Source organism: Aspergillus thermomutatus, assembly GCF_002237265.1.
Source record: "Aspergillus thermomutatus strain HMR AF 39 chromosome Unknown NODE_86, whole genome shotgun sequence".
NCBI lineage: Eukaryota > Fungi > Ascomycota > Eurotiomycetes > Eurotiales > Aspergillaceae > Aspergillus > Aspergillus thermomutatus.
In genome coordinates this window covers 73,234-94,331 of record NW_020798135.1, presented here as the reverse complement: position 1 = coordinate 94,331, position 21,098 = coordinate 73,234, and the positions used below count along the sequence as shown (strand labels likewise).

The following is a 21,098-nucleotide window of genomic DNA, read 5'->3' as shown; positions in this document are numbered from 1 at the left end:
AGCAAAGTGACTGGTGTCCTCTTTGGTTCCCTGATGATCCATCAAGTCATTGAAGCAACTGTCGAGTATCTATATCTGTCTCGTAATTTCTCGCAGTGGATTCCCTTCTTCTATCCGTAAGCCGCCCAGAATTACTGGTCACAGTCTCACAAAACACTCTTGGACCATATGAGATATGGAGTTCAGGATTACTGACAGGATCATCATACATTAAGGTAGTCGTCCGAGGGAATTCTCCATCCAATCAATGTATCTTGAGCCGTAAGAGAAAAACATTTAGAAAAGGGGGATACAAGGTACTAGATAAGTATTGTCTCATTTCTCCATTATCCATACTAAGAATAGGGGAATTGTGGAGTGAATATGTTAGTTCAAGTCAGTGGCCCATGGCGCATCGGCACAATCATCCATGGATGAGGCTAATAAAGGAACAGAACTCAATGGGGAAGATGATAACTTTGAAACGGGGAGGATTTTAAGCCTCTGTCAGTCACATACATTTCCAAGCCATTCGGATTGTTACGCAAGACGTTTAAATTATCATCAATAGTTAGAGAGTCCTGCTGCAAATCATGATGGGACCACAGATAGTAAGGTCTGGATATTGCTTTTGTTGTCCCTGACTTGGGGCGGAAACGATGATGGAATTGATTCAAGTGAGATGTCAGGGGAGAACTGGATGCTGAGATGTATCTACATACTTGCAGTGGACAAAGATCAACTTGCCTTATTGTGGAAATGTGGTTCCGTTCCTGAATCTGAAAGGAGCCTCCTGTCCGGACCACCTATTGATCCGGGACTCTGCAGAAGTAGGAATTACTTTTCAAGGACTAGCTAGCCGCAGGGAGAGGATTCCGCTCACTGAGTCTTGGCAGAAAAGGAGGTGAAAGTGAAACATCCTAGTGAATCGAGCGTCACAACACGGACCAAACGCTAGAATCTATCTAGATAGATAGGATCATAGGGACGACGCGATCATGATGGCAAGATACAGAGTCCAGACCAGTCAGAACGGAATGCGTTCAATGGGGGTGGTCAGATCTGCCATCAGCAGACGACTTGACTGGGAGAGTTCGCTATTGAAGCAGCAACCGAACATATACCCTCTTTGCAAGGCATCCAATATCCAGGACAAATCGAGATGATCTTGAAGAAATTATTCGAGTCAAACAAATGCGAAGACAGCGGTCCGGCTCACACCTGTAAGGTACCCTAAATACTCCGTAAGCATGTCAATTTGCCATATTAGGAGGAGTTGGTGCCTGAGGCCAATGTGGAGGTGTCCGCTATCAACCGCAATAAAAATTACCCCTCCAGAAAAGTCCCGCTGGCAAAGAAATCCCCCAGACATCGTGCGGTTTTCTTTGCTTCTTCTCTCTGGAGGGACTCGGCGTGTGTGGTATAGACGGTCCTCATTTGCCTCAATCGAGTAATATATATCTCGTGAGTACATTACAATTCGTTCTGAACAATCCCTCGTGATGCACTAAATTTCTTATCTTTCCCCCCTGCGATTGCATTTTGTGACTCACCCAGAGGAGGGTGGTGATTGAGCTGGCATTATTTCACGAAACAACTCAAGCAACCAAGTTTATTTGTCCTGATCACTTTTCCAGTCTAACTGAACAAGGACAATCAGATTGCAAAATGGCCACAATCTACATCGACGAGGACGTCGGCCTGGACGATTCGACCGCGACCGGTTCTGAATCGGCTCCCTACAAGACTCTTGTCCATGCATACCTACAACAACCCCCCGCCGAGGGCAATCAATACTTGATGCGCAAATCTCAGACGGATGCAACTGGCGAGAATGTCGACCCAGCCGCCAAGTTGGAGTGGAAGCCCGCGACCAAGTCGGCCACAAAGAAGGCTCTCAGTATCGTCGAGCAGCGGAAGAAGAAGGCAGCTAAGGAGCAGGAATTGGCCATTCGTGAGAAGCAGGAAGCTGAAAAGCGTCAAAAGGTCCTGGAGGAGGCCAAGAAGGTCGTCATCACAGAAGACCCCTCTTTGCCCAAGCCCGTGCGAATTCGCCTGGATGTCACCGACCCAGCTATCGTCAAGCTTGGATCCACCGAAACACAAACTTCAGGCACTCGTGTCCGTGTGCTGGGACGAGTCCATCGCCTGCGCGCCCAGAAGGATGTAATCTTTCTGACTCTCAGTGACGGTTACGGCTACTTGCAGTGTGTTCTGACCGGGAACCTGACAAAGACCTACGACGCCATGACTCTCACTCTCGAAACCTCCATGGCCATCCATGGAGAGATGCGCGCGGTGCCTCCCAAGCAGCATGCGCCCAACGACCGGGAACTGCATGCGGACTTCTTCACCGTCATTGGCCGCGCTGCCGGTGACAAGGAGGCCATCACCACCCGTGTGGCCAAGGATGCCGACCCGCAAACCCTCTACGACAACCGTCACCTCGTCCTCCGTGGTGAGACCTCCTCGGCCGTGATGAAGGTGCGCGCCGCCTGCCTCAAGGCTTTCCGCCAGGTATTTGAGGAGAACCGCATGCTGGAAGTGACCCCACCTGCCATGGTGCAGACGCAGGTCGAGGGTGGCAGCACCCTGTTCAAATTCGACTACTACGGCGAGGACGCATACCTTACCCAATCCTCCCAGCTCTACCTGGAAACCTGCCTGCCCTCCCTGGGTGATGTTTTCTGTGTCTGCCCTTCCTTCCGCGCCGAAAAGTCCCTCACCCGTCGCCATCTGTCCGAGTACACCCACATTGAGGCAGAGCTCGACTTCATCACTTTCACCGACCTGCTCGACCACCTCGAAGATGTCATCTGCCGGGTCATTGAGCTCACCCTCGCCGACCCCGCCACCGCTGCCCTCATCAAGCAGCTCAACCCCGACTTCAAACCTCCCAGTCGCCCCTTCCGCCGCATGAAGTACGCCGACGCCATTCAGTGGCTGGTCGAACATGACATCCCCAATGAGGAGGGCAAGCCCCACCAGTTCGGTGACGATATCGCCGAAGCTGCCGAGCGCAAGATGACCGACATCATCAACCAGCCCATCTTCCTGACGCATTTCCCCGCCGAGATCAAGGCCTTCTACATGAAGAAGGATCCCGAGGATCGCCGCGTCACCGAAAGTGTGGACGTCCTCATGCCCGGTGTCGGCGAGATTGTCGGCGGCAGTATGAGAATGGACGACTGGGACGAACTGATGGCCGCCTACAAGCACGAGGGAATGGATCCCGCCCCCTACTACTGGTACACCGATCAGAGAAAGTAAGTTTTGTCTCCCGGGTCAATTCAAAATCCACGTCTAATCATTGCTTTAGGTACGGCACATCCCCTCACGGTGGATACGGTCTCGGTCTCGAGCGGTTTCTCGCTTGGTTGTGTGCCCGCTACACAGTCAGGGACTGCTGTCTGTATCCTCGTTTCACCGGTCGTTGCACACCTTGAGATATTGTAGACGACTTCACATAGACAGATCAGAACATTTTTCATGAATTTCATTTTCGATATCAGTTGCATCTTCTGACGTAACATAGATTTGTCATCTTCCGTCTGTTCTAACGGGGTAGCCACGAATAAACCTCTCATTGTCCAAGATGTGATTCGCAACGGTTCAGGTTCTCTCTCATTTCGGTGGAACCTGCCTTGCACTTCAACCTCAAGTGTGGTTTAGTTTAATAGCATGTGCAAAGGAGTCCGCTCTTTTCCCACAAGATTCACTAGACCATCTAGAACCTATAATGAGGCACATCCTCTACATAGATTGAGCAATTTGCCATGAGCTACCTGACAAAGCTAACATGAGCCGACTATACCGGTCTCGGCAATCCAGATGGTAACTCAATCTTAGCAGCGAAGTCCTCGTGTTCACCTGTCGGACTTGTGATTACGTATCCTCGTTCAGAGACATCCTGTTATACTTGATTTCAGATTCAAAAGGAGGCACGTAGGGTTCTGCAACGGCATACACAGTTCATGGAAGGAAGTAATCATACTAACAGCGAGTGGCCCTGCATACTGTAGGCGATGTTTCTAGCCTCTGACCGAAAGGAGTTCGATAAACCATGCTGAATAAGCTTGTTATTGAACTCTCGTGCCTTGCCAATCATACAGTATTTCTCCGGCTGTGAGACTCATTCGGAGGCTGATGAGTCTTTGGCTCTTTTTTCTATCAGGGACCAGGAGCCTCGCTCGCCATGGTGGATTTGGATGCGACACCTAGATTCTTGGTTGCGGATGGTGTTGCACTGGCAATGATGCTTGTGGTATAAGGAGCACCGTTCGCCTTGAGAATTATGAGTGAGAAGGAAAAGTGGGATGAGGGAAAACGCGACCATCAGCTGCATCTGGATGAAAACACCATGGGGAATAGGGAAAGCTTCACTCAGGTAATTTTTCGCCTCTTTGAGACATCACACCCTCATTCAATTGTCTTCGAACAACACCCTGCACTTCCCTCGCAAGAGCTATTACGCAACAGGCATCATATTACAACAGCAGGATAATCCTGATGTCTTCATTCCGGTTCATTGGCACGCTACAAAGGGTCCATCTATATCTGAAGAGGTGTGCCTTCCAGCAGCAGGTATCTCTAAGACTTGGAAGAATGAGACGATAGACTTGTCAGACTCTGTCTCTATTTCCATCTCATACTCAGTCAATACGAGCCGCCAAAATCCCTAGCGGTTTAAGGATACAGGCGCATGTGCATCCGCAAATAGACGCAGTCAAATCCCGGTACGGGTTGACGATTGAGGTTGTTCACACAGATTCTAGGCGAATTCAAAAGATCAAGAAAGAGCTGAAAACCACGCTTGGGAAAGACTCTTACCCAGTCGTGACACTCGCGTTTGATCGTACGAGCGGTGCTCATTTGGAGAATTATGTGTTGTTGCTGGTGACCGTCGAATTGGTGGTTGTTCTTCATGAGCTATGAGAGCAATTCGCCTTAGGTGGCTGCCACATACCATATCCCGACCAAATGGTACAGATACGAGTAATGGCTACGTGTCTAGCAGCATAGAGGGAGCGTATGGACAGCATTATGGTTTCCAGCGTCCAGGATCAGTGAAACACCAATGCCTGGAACGTGACTCTCGGGTAAAACACATTCGACAACCATTGCCTGATTTAGCAGAGAAGAATAATGAGTATCGACTGCATGGACAGCCACTTTGTGCACCAGCTCGCGTATCAATCAACAAGAGACCAGGAAACCCGGAGACCAGGAATATCGTTTCTCCCAGCTTCAACGCAACACATACTTCGGCATGGAAGTGTCTTTAGATTCGAACATCTTCATACTATGAGGACGGGTTTGGTAACACGCTAGGTTCGATTTCACGAAGAGCGAAGAGTCAGAACAGGAAAACTGCTCTAAGCAGACAAGAGCACACCACTTGAGGGTTCAGGCCTCACGTCACCTAGTCCGATCAGCTGTTACCCCCGCTCCCCTCTTAACCGTGACGGCTGTTGTTCGAAAATTCGGATAATGTTTTGAAGATTTCTTCCTGTGAGGCACCAGAACGTATGACAGATATCAAGCGAGAAACGGCTGCCTGGTCGCCATGACGAACCAGCTTCAGAAGCTGCTCAAGGAAGTTTGAATAATATTCCGTGTCCTCGATGCGTCCGTCATGGGACTGAGGTTGTGCGTTGGCGGCTTCGAGCTCAAGATGCTGGCCACAATGAGCGCTGGAATCTTGCCTAACATCATTCAACTTTTAGCAACACACAAAGCGTGGCCCAAGTAGGTATGACAGTTTTGAATGAGGAACGGATATTGGATGATTGAAAAGCTGAGCCTCACACCTTTGCTCTTCATTCTGCCGTGATCCCTTGTTTTGATACTCCATTCTGTTGGAACTTCGTCTTATCAAAACTCTTTCTTTGTCATTTACGACACTCTGGTTTTGTGGTGAGTGGCACAGCGTTTGGTAGAGTTCCTAAATGTGAAGAGGTCTAAAGAGAGAAATGAGGTGAAAAGCTTTGTGACAACGCTCAGGGCTGAAAAGGATTCCCAGGGACTAGATGTTGTCAAGTTGTCAAAGTGTCAATATTTATGAGATGCCGATCAATCCCCTCTTCTCTCGTGGACCACGAAGTCAGTGTGTGAGAGGGCAAGGCTGAATGATTGGCGTTCACTCACGCACTCGAATCCTGGGCAGTAGATCAAGGGTCAAGACTAATGCCTCGCTCTCTCCACCTTAGTCTGACAGAATGGAGAAACCGATAAGGCGTCAATGGCGCCGCGTGGGCTTAATAACAGAGAAGGCAAAAGGGCATATCTTCGCCAGTGTCTGCGGTGAGGGCTATCCCTCGGGGGGTTCTGGAACATTACCAGAGCTTTTGGAGGCCGGGGCGGCACTGTGAGCCAAAAGTACGCTATTGCACCATTGTATCATATGGAGTATCATATGGAATGTTGGACATGGGTCCTTTCTTCCTCCAGGGTCGACAGACTCGAGAAAGGAACAGGAGCACTTTGCTCTGTGCGAGTCCGCCTTTCCACAGTCCTATCTCTCACCGATCATGCCAGGCGAAGTCGTGAAGTGAAATCTCGGACAGATCTAGATGCGATCTGTAGCATTCACTGGATCCTGTCACGAGAAACACCTCGCTGCGAGAATCTACTTCCATCTTCGACTAGTCGGTGCCATACGGGGGCCTCGGAAATTTCTGCCGGCCAATCTTATGGTTCGGTCAGTCTCCGCTACCCATCACTCTAGGCCAGCCAGCAATGCAGCAGGTCACAAACAGGATTGTTCTTGCTCTTCTCCATGATCTGCGTCGTCTTCTTGTATTTCAGAGATATGATTTCATTCTTCAGCTGGGCGCAATCAACATCTCCTGCCTCAGGACATAGGTTGGGAGAGCCTAATCGACCGAGTCACCACAGCCGATTGCCGCTAAGAAAGGAGACGACTGAGAGGGACGCCCTGTTGTGCGAACGCTGCCACCTACAGTCTCGCGAGGTTGTTCGGCTCATACCCAGCAACATCCTCCGAAAACAACTGCCGGAAATGGCGCTGTTTACCCGAAGCCGCGTCAATATCTCCGTCCGATCGCCTCGTCGCGCATGCTCACATCCCGATAAAGTCTATTGCTATGTTCTTGGAGTCCACAAAGATACCGCTCAATATCAGTGCTCAACCTCCTATCAAGCTGAAAGGGCGCAATATACCTTGCCGCGGTGAAATTCTGCTAGCTCAGACCACAACACTGCGTATCTCTGGATTGTCTATACCAATGCATGGTTGCCACAGAGAAGGGGAAGGCCGCGGTAGCAGTCTAAATACGTTCCTTGCCCTCTTTCCTTTTCACAGAGCGAAAGCTTACCTAAATGGTCGCCATATCAACGTGGGCCGCGCCTCAGTCGGCGGCTCTGTTGCGCGCATTGATTAGAAGGGATTCTTCGTGAGGTAATATTCGGATGACTGTCGTGAGCCATGAACCAGGGGAAGACATGTGCATCGAACGACATATCAGGTCAATTAAACAACCGGACATGTTCGGTGGATGTTGCCTCAGGAGGGCATTGGACTTCGTGAAGATACACAAAATGGCCGTCATCGGGTAATTCGGACTGCCATTGGAGACAGGCTCAAGCATACAGCCATGTCGTTTCCCATCCCTGCAGTTGGCGCTATTTCTCTTCAATTCAGTCCGATAGGCTTGGGTGCATCTACCATGAGTAGCGTGCCACATCTTTCGGTCCGGGTCCATCGATACGAGGGTCGAGTTTGAGACGCTATACGGTCATTCAAATGTACCAAAGATTAACCTGCAGGGATAAGATGAAATGTGAACCAAGAAATAGGCCGTTCATCAACGAGATATCTTTCATGTCTCAGAGGCCCAACTGCATGCCAGCGGTGTAGTCACCTCAGGGCGTACCGGATGCATCACTGATATTGTTCATCCACAATGCATGATTGAATGCAACGAAATTCACGAAGTCAAGCTTCGAAATTTGACAGCCAAATGCGTGTTGAAAGGCCATGAGGAGAACGCGTAACCCAGATGGTGCTGCTACGAAAAAGCCAAGTCTCGACGGCTTTGTGTGATTTTTTCTGCCTTCCGCTTCCTGCAACTGGGTGTCACGACATCAATAGTAAGCTTGACGGTCAAGGAGGAAGATCGGTCGCTAGGTTGCGGAATGAACGTTGTCTTGAAAGGTCAAAGCGCGCCTTCGTTGGCTTGAGGTTGACTCTGCATATCTTGTGAAAAAGACGTATCATGAGATGACACTGATATCATACAACTCAAGGTTGGAATGACCTCCCGAGATTTGTGGCTACTTGAACATATTCGCAGCTGCAGTGGACTCGTCGACAGATAGACACTTTGAAGAGGAGTTATAGAATCCACCTTGGCGTCAGATCAGTCTTCGTCTCATTATTGTTCAATGCGGTCGATTTCCTCTCTTCTGATTTTTCCCGGGCAGAGGCAAGACGCCTTAGGAATGGTGATTTAGGGCAGCTCTGTCGTTCTCTATGATCAATCAAGCTCATTGGCGACAGAATGAAGCGGGGCATCAATATTTTCCATTTGAGAATTATATGCGGACCAGCTCTCGTGGTTTCCGATGGTATCAGCAAAGCCTTCTCAAAGGGGAAGAGGAAGAAAGGGGAGAAAAGTCCGCCCAGGAGTTCATGTTCTGGCGCCAATTGGCGTCAGCCGGAGGCGATGGAAAAATATGTCCTGAAGACATGATGCGGCTCCACTTGTCGCCTTTCCAGAACGGGATAAAATTCAATCAACAGGCTGTCTTTGTGAATTGTGATGCACACTTTTTTGGCCAGAACCTCTGTTCCACGGAGCAGGAATGATGCTGTCGTGGGAATTTGCAGCCAAGTTCATCGCCGATTGGAAGTGTGGCTTGTGCGAAGCCATTGCTGTAAGCGAGTTAACTCTTGCGCAGAGACTTGGGCAAGGCAATGGTGCTGCACTCGATATTTTGCTCGATACAGACCAACGGTACTGCTTGACGAAACAATTGCTTGGGTGTTCTAGGCCGCCTGGTTCTTGACGTACTTATCTCGTAGATCTACGACTGCCTACGAGTGAGTATGTGCTGCTGCGTGGCCTTTCTTTTCTTTTTTTTTTTTTTTTTTTCTCTCTCTCTTCTGGATAAAACTGATCCGCTGAGTACGAGCATTACGTATCGAACATCAGACGCATTACTGAAGGCTCAGAGCCCGTCCTTTGGCCCATAAGAGTGAGCTTCTCGTGCATGTCTTTGATTGATCAAGAAGCCAAGGATAGCCCCCTTAGAAGGGTGTGAGATCACCAGTCCAAGCACCCTCATGAGGGTTTGCTCTGACTTTCGGCAACTGGACAGGTCTAAGGGCAGAGCTACGGGCCGGTTCCTCGGAATTATTTCACAGATTCAAGGAAGCCGTGAGGACCTTTGATCCAATTGCTTGTTCGGATGCCTTTCCGGAAGCTCCAATTCTTCATGGACACTATCGTGAATCATTATGGACACTGGTTGACGACCAAGAGGTTGTCGTGTCTATCCGACGTTTCGACTATCTAAGCACCATGACGTTACTGAGCAGGTCTCAACGGCGTTGGAGTCTGTCACTTGGATTGTTGAGTGATCAGGATCAACCATGGTTTGGCTGCTCAATAACATTCGAACCTGGATACATAAAGTGGCGCTCCGTTTCCAATCGCGATTCATGGTAGCGTCATCTGCTGCGTGATGTAAGTTGCGAAAAGATGTGGGATTTTATTCAGAAGAAACTATCCCAGGTCCCGGACCTTCAACACAGTTTACCAATTTTGAGGGATAACCCGAAGGGTGCTGCGCGTCGGATAAGCTTTTGAAGGTATGCAGCAGGGTCTGTCGCAGTATCAGATTGTTTACCTGGTTAATATGAGCATATGGATTTATATGGACAAAAAACCAGAGTACGGCACACGGCTGGAGATCAGCGTATGCTTCCTCTAATGGTTTTCAGTCAATAATGAAATCACTGAGAATACTTGATGCTTCGAATTGCTTGTCTCTACAGTAATATCTCTCCTTCGATCGTACTGAAGGGAATCGCCCTTCATTTGAATGAGCCTGAGTTCTCCCTTGATCCCCTGGCAACGTCACATTCCAGTCGAAAACAACTCCGTACTTCCCCTTCACGAACATCCATGGCAGATTCCATCTAGATGATCATCGACAATGCAAAACAAAAGACATCCAAGCATTCCTAACCCTCGTCATAGGAGACCACGGCCAATGATAGCCCCCAGCGATCAACCAGAACAACTGTCTCAAGACGCTCAGCAATCCTCATCTCAACAAATCCCTTGCATTCTCTGAGTGCATACTGGTATAAGTACGGAGTAGTTGCAGCGCACACACATCAGCCTGCCTCGCCGAAACAACGTCCTCCTCGTGGATACTGAATCCCCATTCAAAGCAGCTCACCCAAACCCTCAAAACATAACTCACCAGTCCCCACGATGCAATTCCACCTTTCCACAATCTGCCTCGCGGCCGCTCTCTTCGCCTCGCACATCATCGCAGCTCCCGCTCCCGCCCCAGTCCCAGTCCCAGTCCCAGTCCCAAACCCAGAACTCATCGCTCCACCCAGCGGTCACGACGCAGGCAACTCGCTCTGTTTCAAGGGCTACTTCTACGGCGCCATAGCGTGTCCCGGACGATGGGTGAGTGCATCTTCATCCCCCTCTTCCTTTCAACCTGTCGATGTTGACGTTCTAACGATGTGGTATCTAGTATGAGGACGGGACGTGCTGCATCACAGACGAGATTGAACCCAAAGAGAACGACGGATTCACGGGTGATGCTGAGTGATCATCATCATCACCATCATCCTTCGGATTGTTGATATTGCGTCTTTTCTTCTTTTTCCTGGACATAGATACTTCTTCTTTCGCGTCGGTCTCGACTATGACGCTGCTTTGGATTTGACTTAATTCGTTGGTACACGAGGTTATGAAATACCGTTCGATTAGGCTTACCCTCTACACTCCGCTCTATCTATAGAAGATCGCGTTTGTAAGCAGAATACCGAGAGCCCACCTCTCCTCTCCCCTTGCTGGTTCATCACTGCCTCCAATACCGGGGTATGGGAGCTTCAGGGATCCGTATACTACAGCGTTGTGGAGTATGACGGGTATCGAGCGGGTCATATCCAAACCAAGTACGTAGCTCACTTATGTTTCTTTGTGTAGCATTGTGAGTTTGTGACTGACCCTCGGGCTTTTTAGTCAAGTGTCAGGGGCTCGGTCTGTAGACATTACGATAGACACTGGGCGTCTGATATCAGCCTTAGGCGACCAAGATCCACAATATACGTACCATATTTAGTTCTCTGCCTGCCAGTATTGGGTGGATCAAACCGGTTGCTCCAGTTGCCCGAGATTCTTCTTGTGATCTAGGTTGTTAGCTATATCTAGTTGGAACTTGTGATGGTCTTTAAGGTAGCTTCTGTTTATGTTGTTTTTGCGGTTGAAGATGACAACACTGTTTACACCTGTACCGCAAGATGTCATTGCCTCCATTCCAGGCTCGAGGTACACCGTAGCTTCAATTATGCACAATATTGTTCCCGTCCGCAGGGACATCTGGATTCGTTCAAGGAGCTTGATTGCTTATTCTATCTAACCTGTCCATGCCCATGCTTTAAACGCCCTGGTGTTAAAATATATTCGACTTTTCGCCGATCAATTAAAGAACGAAGTGACCAAAAGATCAAGTCGCCATGTCCGTTATCCATCACATCGTATCGCTCTCATCTTTTTGGATCTATGTTTTATTGCCTCTCAATTGCTCGTAGGCAACAGTAGAAGCACCACGACAAAAATTTAAGGAAATGCGGCCCCTTGGACAGCAGCAACTTCGGCCACAATAGATGTTGTGGGTGTGAATCTATGCAATAGAGTGCGCAGAGACCCACTCACAAAGACTCCTGCTTCAACATGATGGGCAAATCAAGAGCGCTCGGAGTCTTGGTCACAGTTTCGGTAGGAGTTTTTCCTGCCAAACTCTCATTCCAGAGGGAGCTGCTGGCAGGGAAGATTGAGCCACTGTCGGACATATCCACAGCGTTGGCATGCACAGATGGGGTCTCCACATGAGGCACCACGAGTTCCACGCCCTTGGTGACGCCGGAGATACTGGAAAAGTAGGGATTGTGGCGAGGAGGCAACGGACGATGGGACGAGTCGTGCATGTAACTGATGTAGTCTGACGCCGTGCTGCTGAAAGACGATGCAGTGGTGGATGGAGTATGGGTCAAAGACGGAACAGGCGCCGTTGCGCTCATGAGCGTGGACAAACTGGCCGAGCTGCGATGACCGGCACCGTGGCGACGCCTCGGGAACGATGGTTCGCCGCCGTGGAATTGAGCAAGATAATGCCAGGCCTCCGAGGACGCCAGCGACCCCGTACTGCCATGAGCCGCGGGTATTACCGGCTTCCATTCGGAGGGGTCCTGATCTACCTTGGAGTCATGGAAGTCTGTGGGTATCCGGATGGCCGGGGAGGATTTGACGGGGACTTTGGTGGGAATCATAGGGGCAACGATCATTCGAGAAAAGACGAGAGGAGAGGTGGGCGGAGACCTCGAGTAGGATATCGAGCCACTCGATGGGAAGGACGCGGAGAGTGGTTTGTGCGAGTCTTTGCGACGACAGCTGCAGATAAGTATTGTGAGCAGGTGGTCATCAAGCAGAGGAGAGGGAGGGTTTATAAAGGCCCACAATGCGTGCTAAGACAAACGATAGAGATAAGAGATAAGGAGTATGCATACCTTTCACTGCAATAGAGAAGAGAATTATCCGGCACCGTGATCTGTCTCTCGCACATGGCACTACCAAGGGGATTAGCTCTGACGTTCAAGGTATGCAAGGATAGACAACAATGATAAGGCCGGAATGGGCCAATTGGGAGAGATCCAAGCACAGACTGGTTTTCTCATCTCTCTCTATCTCAAAAGAAGATAACGAACGGTTAACAACATACCAGAAATTCAAAAAACTGGCCGCCATGTCGGGCTGACTCTCGGGCTCCGGACGCCTGACCTGCCCAGAGCCTAGCTTCGAGATGGGATGATTCACAGAATATGTGCCTTTCCGATGCAGCGCCGGTCGCGAGGTTCTCACTTTCGAGCCATTAGAGGAGGGAGTGCGTCGATGATGAAGATGGGGGTTCGCTTGAGTCATGGATGGCGGTGAGGATGTATATACTCGTTCCAATTCAATTTAGATAGAGATAGTCTGCCAATGGTACCTTGCGCCGACTGGACGCCTTTTGCCAATGGTCTGGAGGCCTGGAGCAGGTGTGGAGCACGAGCTTATCTCCTAAGGGAGGGACCAGGTATGAGGGATTTGCGGCGAGGATACGCTATTGGATCGATCAATTGTCTCAGACTGTCGTACCCGGTTGTGTTTATTGCTGCAGCTTTGCGAAAATTTCGTGATCCCTTCTCCTTCCTTTGCGCCTTTTTTTTTTTGGTTCCTGTTTTCAGGCAGATGATGTCTGTCAGAGGAATGCTGAGGGAAATACAGGCCTCCGCCCTGGTAGGGGGACAGCTTGTGCTATGTGTAGCGTGACGATCCACGAAATTCCCGGGCCGGTTGAGACAACACCAGTCGATAAGCTTTTTCTTGGGATTGCAAGGCGTGACTGCAGTGACACATAAATGGTTAGATAGGTCACAGTTCAGCTGCACGGCAGGGAGGCAGGCCGTTATCACAAGCTTCTGAATGGGGGGAGATAAGGGGAGCATGATGTACAGGACACAAAGATGGCTGTCACAAAAGGGCAACAGGATACAAGCAGGGCATACATACCAGCAATGATGTTGATGATGTTTTTGATGCAATTCTTGTTTCCTTCTTAGTCCTCGAACTTGAGGTCAGGGAGATCAAGCACGTGCAATTGAATGACGAGATCTACTTGATAGTTGGTGGATAATTGGATATCGAGCAGCTGACGATATGGACGGAGTAAACGAAAATCGCTCGGAGATCAATAACCGGGAATGAGACAGGGATACTGCAAGCCACGGCAAAAGCAAGGGTGGAGGGTAAATATGGACAAGTGGATGTATGTGCTTTTGATATAAGAATAGTGATGAAATCAAGTCGACCGGATGTCAAAACGGATGAAACGACAGTGATTATGTATCCTGATGGATTGAGAGTACCCTGTAGATAGCCCGTCCGTAGACCCAAAAAAGGTGGTATTTGAGGACGAAGGAGGGGGGGTAAATTGGAAGCCGGTCTCAGCGCTGAGGAAATTCTAGAACGTGTCCAGCAGTCCCGCTACATGGAGAAAGCATGATGGACGCAATTCGTTAGCCTGTTGGTCCTTTCCAGATGAGTTTTCCACTCAATACGTCTCTAATATTTCCCCGGATATCCAATAATAATAACAACTGATGATCAACGCTGATGTTGGCTGGCGACAGACACAAGGTGAGTCACGCCATCATTATCATGGAGACAAGGCCTAGAACGGTTGCTGATGCCTGAGGTATCCAGTGCGACGCGCAATCCATGCGTCCATTATGAACATTTTCAAGCGAGTAGGGTAGTAACTAGGCAATAATAATAGATATCATAAATCATAATACTATAATATGGCTTACCTCACCACAGCACAAGATGATGATCTAACCGTCTCCGTCCGGTGCAGAATGAGGTAGGTTTGGCGGGCGGATATGATGTGCAAATGCTGCAAGATCCGCACTGTCTCGTTCTTTGGTTCTGAGTTGCTAATTTTGGAGGGTTCGATCTGTAGATAGTCGATTGTCAAGACTCAGTTCAGCGAGAGATCTTAATGCTCTTATATCTATCAGTCGTCCGGATACCCCGCGGCACCGAGCAGTATCTTCTCTCACTAATGGACGGGTCAAGATAAGATGAAGCCGGTTGATTATTCTTCATTCTGTTCTCATCTAGATAATCTAGATCACCAGATAAAGCTATGACCCTTGAAACCGTCTATTGCTTTTTCTCCCCTTCCGATCGTCTGGCATTTTTTTGTTAACCGACAGAGCCACGCTTATCGGGATCAAGATAACAATCAAGTCCAATCATTGCCCTCACGTTGATGGCATGGGAGTCACTGGGACTGCCAGGTCAACGCCAGATCAGCCCAGTCCTGGCTGGCATGCTGGGCTCTGGCAGTATTCGGGCATCCATAATCGGCGAAACGGTTGTTGACGGTCCGCTGCAAAGGGCGAACTCGCGCTCCCCACCCTGAAACGGTCGAGGGTTCTAGAGTCTAGACAACTCCGTCCGGATGAGGTTGTGTCCATAGATTGAGGGCACGTTGTAGCCTGGTAGAAAAAAATTGAATTACGTTACGTACGTGCATAAAGATGGACCGCATCATGATTTTTCTGACAGACCACGGCGGTCGTGACATCCAATGATTCATGCCATATGGCATCAATCAATGGAAGTGTGGTCGATGTCTGAGCTGATGATCCCGGCCTCAGCACCTGGGGGACAGCCCTAGCTACCAACAGGAACTGGACACTCAACACATATTTAGATTGTATGGTATTACACCAAGTGTCTCGAAATTTGTGAGTGGTATTGATGGAATTACTGGACGCTCTATGTGAGACTGTCTGGGGCGAATTCAAGTGCTATTGGTCGATTGAGAGTGATCATTAAGGTAGAATAGACCTCTGTACAATGCTAAAATCAAATTGAATTCCCGGGTTGCGGACAGTGCTGGCATGTTTCTGCTCAAACAGATCACACTAAATCAATAACGGAATAGGCTTAGGTATGGGCTGAGATCGACATCTCTGATAACAACACAAACTCGTATGTACGGAGTAGATAGAGGAGCAGAGGCCTGAAGAATCTAAGAAACTGACAAGAGACATGATACTGATCATGGAAACAGACAGAGAGTACATCATTTGTTTCGTCATCCATTACCCCATAGTCGACAGAATTTTCAATCACTCAATTCGCCATGATTTTATGACACGTCTAGCTAACAACTCACTCACCTGGTGACCTGATTCTGGACTCCAGCATAGACTCCAGATCATTCCCTGAATGCCGAATGATGGTGCACAGGTACACCTCCAGGCTCCAAGCTCCACCGATCAACATCCATGCCATAGCGGGAAACCATACACTTGACTGAGACAAGACAAAATACTCCCAAGGTCAGTGCTTCGCTCCTCACCAAGTTAGTGCTACAGATAAATCTCTCATGCAGAGGACCGGCAGCCTCGCTATCACGGTCGAGGGCGTCCTGTGTCCTGCTTTACAAGCATGCAATGCTGTGCGACGAGCACCGGACGCAGCCCCATTAGTATTGGCTTCTGGCTTTCCGGTCCAGGTTTCAAGTCGAATCCGCAGATGCAATGTCCTACGGAGTACGGAGTACGGAGTATATAACCTGAATATCCCTTCTGTGAGACAGTGCGGTGGACGTTGTGCGACTCTTCCCTGCGCTGTTTTCTACCCAGGTACTTAGGAACTACATTATGCACAGGATACAGCTACCGCTGGTAGAAGACGCGAAGAGCGAGTAACACTACCAGTAAAAGGAAAATGAAATGAATTGATACTGCGGGATGATCTACACAGGTCCCGGAGTAAGGTACGGTAGGCAATATTAATGAGCCAACTTGTTTAATCCAGACACCTCAAGGTACTCCGTACCTTGCTCGTTCCAGACATGCACGCAGAAACCAAGGTCCTCTGTACCAATATGGAAAATCCGTATCCATGACCTAAGATTATACAATCCACCCCCCAAATGCAACGCCAGGAGAAAATTCAACTCCCTCTTCACATGTGTTTACCCAATCAACCAGTCTTCCTTAGTCCTTACGCAGCCGCCGAACGGGACAGGGCTCAGGTCCCGTTGCCTTCCGTCGACCAGCCAAGGACAGGACAGATCAAGGTTTGCCACTACCGGGGGTCGTCTTGAGGTTTACACGGGGACTAGGGAATGGCATCATTCTTTTCCCTGGTGAGTATATACAATGGCATGATGATGTGATGTGATGCAAGGGATGGACTTGGGCGAACTTCGTGTATGGGTGAGGTAATTTTCATCTTGGAGCATCTCATGTGAAGGTGGTATGGTGTAATTGAATCGCTGGTGATGACCTACCGGGTTTAACTGGTTGATTGGCTTCGAAATCTGTAGTGATGTACGGAGTACATCAGGGCAATACATGCATCCTGGTATGCAGATATGGACAGCAAAGTCAATCACCTCAAGCAATAAAGGTATAGTAAACTCATCTGGGTATCTAATCTACACGACCTATCATACAGTAAAAACTCGCATCCAGTCAAATGAGGGCACTGTCCAAGTGATAGGTAGCCTTATCATGGTTTATCAATGTCCATGGGATCCCCGCCACCCGCTGCCACAGGCGTTGGTGTAGCAGGAGCGGCTGGCGCAGGCGGATTGGAAACACCTCCAGGAGTCTTCATTTCGCTTCCCTCTGGCTTCCCTGCAGGAGCAGCAGATGCAGGTCCTTCCTCACCGTCCTTGCCTTCTTTCTTCTCGCTCTGTTGAGCTTCACGTGGGGCGTTAGGATTGAGGAACCGCTCTGGGACACCACGCGCCGCAACGCCTACGGGGCCAACATAACAGCCTAGCATGGGACTCCAGGCAGACTTTTGGGCGACACTCCGTCGGATTTCTCGATATGCATATGCGTTAGCAAAAGGGAGAGAGGTTTCAGGATCCCGATAACGTGAAGGAAGAGACGTGATAACACAGAGTGACGAGGAGATTTCTTGACGATAAGTCAGCTTGGTAATCTAGACGGAGTGGCTCTGAGGAAGTGCACGTACTGGTCAGCCTGGGAGGCTTTTTGGAATTGAAATAAATGCTAAACTCGCGACTCTGTGCAGTCTCCTCATCAAAGTTTTCGAGAATTGTCAGACATCGACCCGTTTGCTCGACCACCGGAAGCGGAACAGGGACTTGGGGTTGTGGTGCGCCGTCACTCGAGAAAGCAGGCTGATCCACTTGTACCTCAGGCGCTACTTGCTCCTGCTCTGTTGATGCCGACACTTTTGCTTCCTCTTGCTGGCCTGTCTGCGTGGGCGCGGCAGCGGGATCTTGGGTAGCTGGCCGAGGAGAAGTAGCAGGAGGGGTCACTTTAGACTCAGCCGCGGGTTTCTCGTTCGTGGACGCTTCAGCATCCGTTGTCTTAGAAGCATCATCCGGCTGGGCTCCCGACAGCGGCACTTCCGGCTTCGACTGGTCGGGATTCGGCGCGGGTCTCTCTTCCGGTACTTGCGCTGTAGCCTGTGTCGGATCCTTCGGTGCTTCGCCCGGCGTTTTTGAGCCGGCTGCTGCCGCCTCTTTTTCCCGCGGGGCCTCATCAGTAGTTTTACTTTCGACTTCGACCGGTTCCTTAGACGTCTCTGTCTTTATTTTTAGCAACTCTGTATCAGGAGCCTTCTCCGTATTTGCCTCAACGGGTGCTGCTGTTGATTCAGCTGGTGAGATGGGTTTCGCAGATTCCGCTGTAGCTGCAGAGCCCTCTGAAATTGTAGATTTTCCGGGAGCGGAGGTGGTATTCGTAGGCTCAGATGTCGTCGTGGCTTTTTCTTTGTCTTGATCTTGAGGAACGGCAATTGTCTCCTCTGCTTTCTGAGGAGCCTTCACAAAATCTCCTTGACCAGATGTCTCTTTAGGCGTAGACGTTTCTAGAGAATCGGCCTGCGAAGTAGCAGGCACCGCAGGAGCACTCTCAGCAGGTTTCTCGGTCGTACTCTTCTCCTCCTTCTCCGTCTTCTTGCTTTTCTTGCGCGTAGTCTCCTCCTTCTCGGGTTTCGGTGTAATATCAACTTTGCCCACGCGCGTCAAACGGCCATTGACCCATGTAGCGATGCCGCTCCAGTAGGATATGACCGGCCCCTCCAGACGACGGTTCTGCAGCGCCTCGATCTTGGCCCGTCTCTCCTTAGCCTTCCTTTTCTCCATCTCTTCCCATCGGCTCAGACTCTTGCTATTCAACCTTTCCACCCTTTCAGCTTCCGCTAGACGGTCCGCCTGCGTCATCTGCCTTGGTTTCAGATGCGCCTTCCTCTTAGCTGCTTCTTCCATAGTCGCGATGAGCCGGATACGTTTCTCCTCGCTATCCTTGAGCCGCGCATGCGTAAGTTGTTTGTTCTGCATCGTCTGACGACGCGAGGACGACCGCGTAGGTCCATCTTCGACCGTGGGAAGCCACGAGATACGTTCTGATTTCTTCTTGGGTCGAGGGGCAGGTACTGCGGAGACGGCGGGGGTATCGATCTTGACCTTTTTCCGGGCCAGCCTCAATCGTAGATCTTCGCGTGCTTTGCGTTTCTGTCGGTCGGCCTTGGCTTCCTTTTCGATCTCCTTCTCGCCTTCGAGATCATCGTCGCGCGCATTCGGGCCTTGGTCTTCATCATCGTCGGAGGATGAGTCCAAAGCCAAGTCATCCTCTTCTCCTGCTTCTTCCTCTGCGTTGATTGAGAATTCGTTGTCGTCGTCTACTTCCTCGAACAGTAGCGCGAGCTCGTCGTCTGCCTCCGCGTTCAGAAGGGCGGACATATGGCGCCCTGCTGTACTTCGTCTCGCGCGTCCCTGGATGAGGGATTCCACCACCTCCCCTTCCGCGGGTGTTTCCTTATCGTCTGCCATCCTGTAGATCCGAGGGTTGACTAAGGGCGCGATGAATCGTCGATTTGTGAGGACCTGGCTCCGTCGACGTGCAGTATCACGTAGATGACATTCGCTCTCTTTGACTTGCAGACATTAAGAAAAATGATAATCAGGAAGCGAAAACGCCTGCACAATAAAAGGTGTAGAGTAGAAGATGCGGATTGAAGCTCGTATCAGTCAATACCCGGAGCTATCTAGGCGGTCGCAGAAAGTTCATCCAAGGCGGCGCGTTGGTGGCGGCCGTCTGCCTCAGGCCGTAAGGCACACACAAATGCCATCAAGTCGGCTGGAACGGTGATACAACACTAAGGTAAGGTACGTACCTGCTTCGTTTCTCCCTTAGATTTGCTAGGGGTCCATATCATAATGAGTGGTAAGTACTGTGTCTCTCATACAATCCGCCAAGCTATATTGTTTCATATTTCCTGCTTGTCGCAGTAGAACATGTGTGATATGCAGGTGTCTAGCGGCGAGATCGAATGAGAATTGCCAAACATCCCCCAAGCCTCTCCTCTGTAGCTCATGATGAGTGATTGTAGGGAGGCGCAGATGTAATCAGGAAAAGACTTTACAATGATTGCACATATACACAATTTGCTAGGTTGAGCGCCGTTATAAGCAGCTTGTATAGTTGAAATTCCAGAGAGCTCCAACATATTAAGGAAAACCAAATCTCACTGGCTATCCAGTAAGGAGTCGCTGTCAAGGGACATGCAACTACCTACTCCTTTGCCTACAGCAGCTTAGCAAACTGCTTGGTCGCTGGGGTATTATTCTCTCAGGAAGTACGGAGTAATGACTAAGGACCTGTCCTATTTATGGCCTTGTCTATCTTCCCTTCTGGATCCTTTCCAAAGTTGACTATTTGTGACCATCAACCAACTGGATGACAGAGCGTCAGACGCTCACGCATCACACATGATGGCTGGAATGCGGGGGCTAGGACGTTTCGAAATGTAAATCACTTGTCCGAGTCGCGTTTCAGATTGCTGCTCCCTCAGGTTTGGCCGGCTTATGCGTGTACTGCCTTTGAGAGACAGTCTTCCATGGCCATGAGCCGATAAGTAGTGCAAGGAGGTTATCCATTGTGTGAACATTCAGTATCACAGATTAATTCTGTACATATAACAGGATTCTGACGAGTTTCGCTTAAAGAAATGCTGATAATACGATGTGACCAGCTAGACTACCTGAATTTAGGTAGAGCTATATTGAGCGCTTCGTAGAAGAGACCCAAATCAAGCCATTGCAATAGAGCGCAAGACCAAATCATACAAAGCGGAAGGCCGGATGTTGATGCGCGATTTCACAGCAGCTCCTAAGCCTTCTAGAGCACTACCCATAGTGGGTCAAGAGACAATCGAGGATCTCGAGTTCAGTTCTCTTGACCCAAGTCAGATCAATGAATTGCTTTCGAGTCAAAGATTTTGGAAAAAAATTACAACAGTGGT

General features: G+C 49.6%; 4 protein-coding genes across 4 annotated transcripts; 2 read left to right on the top strand and 2 right to left on the bottom strand.

Moving 5' to 3' along the window:
• Nucleotides 1-1,647: 1,647 nt before the first annotated feature.
• On the top strand, nt 1,648-3,425 carry CDV56_107885 (asparagine--tRNA ligase DED81; the record flags this gene model as incomplete). Its single annotated transcript, XM_026761504.1, has 2 exons — nt 1,648-3,245; nt 3,299-3,425. The coding sequence occupies 2 exons, from the start codon at nt 1,648-1,650 to the stop codon at nt 3,423-3,425; spliced, it is 1,725 nt and encodes a 574-aa protein (XP_026614738.1).
• A 7,020-nt stretch (nt 3,426-10,445) lies between these two features.
• CDV56_107607 (uncharacterized protein) lies at nt 10,446-10,797 on the top strand (the record flags this gene model as incomplete). Its single annotated transcript, XM_026761226.1, has 2 exons — nt 10,446-10,649; nt 10,720-10,797. 2 exons carry the CDS (start codon nt 10,446-10,448, stop codon nt 10,795-10,797), a joined length of 282 nt encoding a protein of 93 aa, XP_026614737.1.
• A 1,105-nt stretch (nt 10,798-11,902) lies between these two features.
• Nucleotides 11,903-13,169, bottom strand: CDV56_107509 (uncharacterized protein; the record flags this gene model as incomplete). Its single annotated transcript, XM_026761128.1, has 3 exons — nt 11,903-12,641; nt 12,758-12,817; nt 12,970-13,169. 3 exons carry the CDS (start codon nt 13,167-13,169, stop codon nt 11,903-11,905), a joined length of 999 nt encoding a protein of 332 aa, XP_026614736.1.
• A 4,155-nt stretch (nt 13,170-17,324) lies between these two features.
• On the bottom strand, nt 17,325-19,626 carry CDV56_107214 (putative signal transducer; the record flags this gene model as incomplete). Its single annotated transcript, XM_026760833.1, has 2 exons — nt 17,325-17,740; nt 17,799-19,626. 2 exons carry the CDS (start codon nt 19,624-19,626, stop codon nt 17,325-17,327), a joined length of 2,244 nt encoding a protein of 747 aa, XP_026614735.1.
• Between the last annotated feature and the right edge of the window lie 1,472 nt (nt 19,627-21,098).